Source organism: Pundamilia nyererei, unplaced genomic scaffold (genome assembly GCF_000239375.1).
Source record: "Pundamilia nyererei isolate P.nyererei 1_Seehausen unplaced genomic scaffold, PunNye1.0 scaffold00074, whole genome shotgun sequence".
In the NCBI taxonomy this organism is placed as follows: domain Eukaryota; kingdom Metazoa; phylum Chordata; class Actinopteri; order Cichliformes; family Cichlidae; genus Pundamilia; species Pundamilia nyererei.
The window spans coordinates 1,594,809-1,600,918 of record NW_005187475.1 but is presented as its reverse complement, the minus strand read 5'-3'; the positions used below and the strand labels follow the sequence as shown (position 1 = coordinate 1,600,918).

The following is a 6,110-nucleotide window of genomic DNA, read 5'->3' as shown; positions in this document are numbered from 1 at the left end:
TTTTGCCTCTTCTATCTGTTTTTACGCACCATCCCGTGGTGATTAATACACAAGCATGATCAACTTTCATGTGTTCCAGTTCAGGCTCAAATCGGTTTGGATGTTGAAAATAATAACTCCCCTCAAATGTTAAACCAAAAGTACTCAAGTCACTTTACTCAGGTAAAGTACATATACCTGAAAATTCTACTTAAGTACAGTAACTAAGTATTTGTACTTTGTTACTTCCCACCTCTGCAGAAGTTCTTTATATCTAACACATTCTTGTTTATGATAGGTTTATGCTTACAAACCTGCAGGGAAACACAGATGGCAACCACCTGAAGGCCCATCGTCCACATCACCGCGTTCCTTAAAAAAAGAAGTTTAAATCTTTGTTCTTGGGTTAAAAAAATGATGTTGCCTGTCCAAAGTGAAAAGCTAAATTCTACAGAGGATTCTGTGGCTGGGTTTTTATCTGTGGGTGTTCACATGTGTTGGGTGTTACATCAGTCACTGCAGGATAAATATAATGCTGAACGGCATTCCCCTTTTTCTTTTGCAGAATCCAGGTTTACATGATGAGGGGAAATACCTTGCATGTTCTGCAGTCCTCTGCTGGTGTGTATGTTTTCCTCCTGCTGGACTTTGCCTTTTGACTTGGCTCATGTGTCCTTTTCTGGTAGGGGGTCCCGTTCTGTTTGTTCCCCTTGGACTCTGGTTGTTGATTTGGACTTTTCTTGTGGATTTTCCAGATGTGCAACTTCGTAAATGAACGAGATGTGCTTGTATGATCTCCCTTGTTTTTGGTTAAAAACACGTTAATTACAAATGAATCAAATGAACATTATTGTTGTTGTTGACTTCTTTCCCTACTTATTTTCCACAGTGGTTATCAGTTGAATTTATATGTTATATAATCACACCAGAGTGAATATTTAAAGCAACAAGCTGGAAGCAGCTTCAATGTTTATATCTAACTAATCAAACGTTTGACTGTTGCAATGGTGCAAGAAATCCCACCAGCGAAAAGACCTGCTGGTGTTGTTTTAGAGGTGACCATACTGTACTGAAAAGCTAGGAAGTTAATGACCAAACTGAGGCTGGCTCTGCTGTAAGATGCCAGTGAAACCAGCCGCCTTATCATAAAATTTCTGAACTTACTTGAAGGACACACAGCTCCTTTTGAGCTCTAAAACTGCTATATAAAATCTCTACCTAAAGTAAAATACATGCAAGAAACAAATACTCTTGCAGTCTTTGTTGGGCTATAAAGTGCTTATAAGTGAGCCGGTATTGCACTTTCAATGATAGCACGTTCGATTGGTGTGCAAATTTACAGCTTCACCAACATGCATGCAAAATATGACGTCGATTTGAATAAACTGTAAATGATTCACCCAAGCAGATGTTGCAGTGCTACAACACACTGTGCCTTTTGTGGCAGTAAGTCACATTATGTCTACATTTCTTTTAAAAAGTTTAAGTTTGTTCTATTTTTACTCGTCTTAAGTTACTGTGCCATTAATTGGAGAAGAGGAAACTGATTAAGACAACAGGGAGAGACAACATTGTAGTATGGGATGTACCTTTAAACTCCCCTTCATTTTCCTCAGGTGGTGTTTAGTTTCAGAAAAGAAATGTTTGGAAAAAGGAGATTGTGAAAAAACTTTGAATATCGTCAGCCTCGTCATGTCCTTAAGTACATATTTACTATATTTACTAAAATGTTGGCTCTTGACTAATAAACAAAATATTTAAAGCAACTAATTAATGTTAAATATGTTTACCTCCATATTTGTAACTGGGATTAGTTTTGTAGTTTTAGTGGATGATGTTCAATGTGTACTTGCAGATATCTGTGTGATCGAGTCAGTCTGAAAAAGGTTTAATAGATCAGTCAAGTGCAATTAGTCTTTTCTCTCTTCCCTCAAATTTGTGCTTGTTTTTCTTTTCTTTTTTTCTTTTTAAAGGATTCACTTCATATCTCTTTAATCGTTCCCTGACCCCTATCAGATTTTGCATGGACTACTTAATTTGCCTCGACCTCTACATAGGGTGCTGTTGTGGATGAATCTGTTTAAAACCCCCTGAATTTCTGGCAGCTTCAAATCAGCCTGAATTTACTGGAGAATGTTCATCCATCTGTTTGTCTCCTATATGGATCCTCTTCTTGTTTAAGTTAAGTAGAGCCTCTTCCAGCATCCACAGGGGTCCTGGACAGGACAGCAAGTGATTGTTCTGGAGCTCCATCTGCTGTTGATATCATAGAATAACATGCATCGCTTTTGTGGAAGGTTTAGAAATGAGTACTTCAGAAGGAAAGCTCAGGTTGAGCAGTTTGCACACAAAGTTAGAGAAGTAAGGTTGACATGCTTTGGACGTGTGCCGACGAGGAATGGAGGATATGCTGGACGACGACTGGTGAAGATGGACCTCCAGGCAAAAGGCATGAAGACCATAGGGCGAGATGCTGGCAGGTGATCTGCTGCAGCGACCCCTAAAGGAAGCAGCTAAAAGAACAAGACTTAAAATTGCAGTACTGAGCTTGTCTGGACTTTTACTCAACAAAAAGTAAGTAACATGCCACAATATTATGCGGCCCCTTAATGGCCCCTGAATTTTTAAACATCCTGCATTCACCCCCAGCTTTTCATGAGAAGAGACCATAGCTTTAACTGGATTTTTTTTTTATTACATCTGGGTTGGTTTCAAATTCAGATCACATGCACAACTTTAATCAATGATACATGACACTGGTACACTCCTCCAGCGATTATTTCATCATGATTTTTCAGCTGAGAAATACATTTCTGCTCTTTTTTAGCTGCTTTCACTGCTGTGAGACCATAGCAGAAAACTCTATCAGAGGAACATTATAGACACTAGCAGGAAATTCACATCTGAGCTCTTCAACAGGACTCAGCAGTGTCACGTTGGTCTCATTCAACCAAGTCAGGAAGCTCTTCAGATCAGCGTTGCAGTGGAATCGGTTCATCCGGAGATCGAGGAAGCTCAGAGAGCGGAAAGTGGCAGGGTTAGGCGAGGCTATGAAGTTGTTGGAAAGGTAGAGTGCTTTTAGACTTGTTGGAAATACGTCAGGCTGGATATATGTTAAGGCGTTGTACGAGAGGTCCATCTCTCTTACTGAAGTGAGGCCCTTGAAAACACCTTGAGGGAGCGACTGCAGCGCATTGAAGCTCAAATTGAGACCAGCAACATACCCAAAATTGTCAAACAGATTGAGACATTTACCCTGAGCCCAAACAGACTGCAGGGAGCTGCTGTGAAGATCAAGAACTGTGAGATTATTCAGACCGACTCGTCTGCTGAAGGAGCAACTCCTGATTCTGTTTCCTCCATAAAAGAGATGCCTCAGCCGTTTTAAACCGGTCAAAATGGTGGAGACATCCTCCAAGTCTGTTAATCTGTTGTCCTGAAGGTCTAGATGCATGAGGTTACTGGCAAACTGAGAGATGCTGCTCACTGATGAGGGTGCCAACTTGTTGTCATTTAGTAAAAGAAAATCTAAACTTGGTAGAGGAGCAGGGAAGCCTAAATCTCTCAGAGAGTTTCCTGTTAGATATAATAATTTCAGGTTGGGAAGTCGACTAAATGACTGATAACCCAATGCACCAATGTGATTATGAGACAAATCTAATACCTGGAGGTTTGTCAGAGAAGCAAATGTGTAAGAATAGATTTCCCCAAGCAGGTTGTGTGACAGGTTGAGCACTTTTAAATGATCCTGAAGACCTTCAAAGGCATTTCTGTGTATTTGATTCACTTTGTTTTGGGATACATCAATGATTGTGACTTCTTTCAGTGAACTAAACACCCCCTGTTGCAATGCAAATATTCTGCTTTTAGACAGATCCAAAGAGAGGACTGAACTGTTGTGCAAGCCTTCAAATGTGCTGCGATCTGGATCAGGAAGATTGTTGAATGAAAATCCTCTGCCCATGTGCCCTGACATTTTCAGATGGGAGATTTTTGTCCCCTCGATGGCTTTGAAGAACTGCGTGCACTGGCCCACACCAAACCCGTTGCTTGACAAATCGAGTGTCTGAAAGGTCAGATCTCTGAAAGGATTCCCACATTTGTTCCAGTCAAACTTACCGCTGGACATCTCTCTCAGGTACACTGAGTTTAAGTTCAGAACTGTGAAGGTTTTTCCCTGAAAGGCAGCAAGATCAGACTCACAAATTTTATCTATTTTGTTCAGCTTGAGATTTAGGTCTTTCAAATGAGTCATGTTGACAAAGAAGGGAGAAGGCTGGAGTCTTTTTATGTCGTTACCAAAGAGGCTCAGAGTTTGTAGGGACAGCAGCGGTTCTAGATATTTGTCCCCAAGTATAGATTCTTTAAGTGAGCAGTAATCCAGGTTGAGAATCTGTAGACTTGCCAACCCATCAAAGGCCTGCTGCTCCAGCTGAAGCCCGACGTTAAAGTCGAGTGAAAGCCTCCTCAGATGTTTTTGTCTGCTGAAGGCGTGGTTCCTGATCACAAGCTGTGCATGCTGTCGTCCGAGGTCCAGCACCTGCAGCTCCTCGAGGCCTGACAGGGAGGTGGAGTTGATCTCACTGATGTGGTTCATCTCCAGGTACAAATGGGTGATGTCAGGAGGGAGAGGAGGAACCGAGCGGAGGTTCTGGAAACCACAGTATGCTATGGAGCCCTTTATGAGGCATGATGGGAAACAGCCCGGCACCTGGAAGTTGCACATAGAAATATAGTCGAAGCAGTCAGTCATCAGAGTGAATCAGTCAGCTTCCACAAACACAGATACAGAAGATCTTTCATACCAGTTATCATAATACATCTCTGTGTCGCTTTGTTGTTTTTGAAATCCTTTATTTTACTTCTTCTTATTGTTTTGCTATTATTGTTATCATTGATGTTATTTTTTTTATCACTGTAATTATTCTGGATCTATAATAGTAGGATTTCTCAAAACTTTAAGTATTTATCAAGTATTTATTCTTTTTTGTAGTTGTTAAGGACTTTATGTTTGTTCTAATGGCAAAAATTAGACTCTAAATTGTATCATTCTCCTACTGTGAGAAATTTACCGCTAATATCTGAATAATTTCAGAGTCCTCTCAAAGATTTGAACTATATCAGAATACAGTGATAACACTGAGCACCACAGACAAAAGAAATAAATCAAGTGCAAATGAAAGCTGACGAGCAGAAGCAACCCCAAAACAAACTATTCTTTTTAAAACATGTAAATCATTTTTGACCTCTCTCAGTTAGAGTATGTTTCCCTCCACACATTCAGAGCTGCTTTGTATATAATTTACATCTCACACACACTATATAAAAATTCACATGTATGATAAGTTTACATTACTAACCTGCAGGACAACACAGATGGCAACCGCCTGAAGTCCCACCGTCCACATCATCCTGTTCCTTAAAGAAATCCTCTTTGAATCTTCGGTCTTCGATGAAAAAACCCCCGATGCGGCCTGTCGAAAGCAAACATCTGAATTCTGCAGAAGACTTTACCGCAGCGTTTTTATCTGTGAGTGTTTGCGTGACATGTGCTGGGAGGTACATCGACCCCACAGCGTAACCATGACGCTGAAAGGGATTTCCTATTTTCTTCTGCAAAGTCCAGCTTTACAACATGAAGGGAAGTACCTTGTTTACGTCCTGGGGCTAGTCCAGTACACCAGGTTGCACAACTGGTCCAAAAACACATGTTGCAGGTTTTTAATTATGCAAGTTACCATCAGCCTTCATGATATTATCTAAAGGTTTATGTTTGAAGACCATGGTTCTGGTTTTGATTACACTGTTGTTTGGTGACTCTGAGTTTTTGTGATGCTGTTGGGATCTGGGATCCTGTTTTGCTTTTGTGATGTTTCCAGTCTGTGTTTACTGTGTTTGCTCCTGTCTCCATGTTTACGATTTGTCTTTTGGTCATTTCCTGCTCTTGTTTTGGATTTTCCTTCCGTTCTGCCTGAAAGCCTTTGTCATTTTTCCCAACTACACGTCCTTCAGTCCTCTTAGCTCCTTTCCTTATGTCTTATTCATTTTTTTTTCTTTTTTTTTTCTAAATGACATCAGAAACAGCAGTATGCGACATTACGTGATGGCAGAGCTTCAGTTCATCCTTTGTC

At 40.5% G+C, this 6,110-nt stretch overlaps 1 protein-coding gene across 1 annotated transcript; it reads right to left on the bottom strand.

The window, feature by feature from the left end:
- Positions 1-2,812: 2,812 nt before the first annotated feature.
- Positions 2,813-5,458, bottom strand: LOC102212068 (toll-like receptor 5). The gene is made up of 2 exons (XM_005737248.1): positions 5,340-5,458; positions 2,813-4,690 (listed from the first exon to the last, which is right to left on the bottom strand). Exons 1-2 carry the CDS (start codon positions 5,388-5,390, stop codon positions 2,813-2,815), a joined length of 1,929 nt encoding a protein of 642 aa, XP_005737305.1. The 5' UTR covers positions 5,391-5,458.
- Positions 5,459-6,110: the final 652 nt, after the last annotated feature.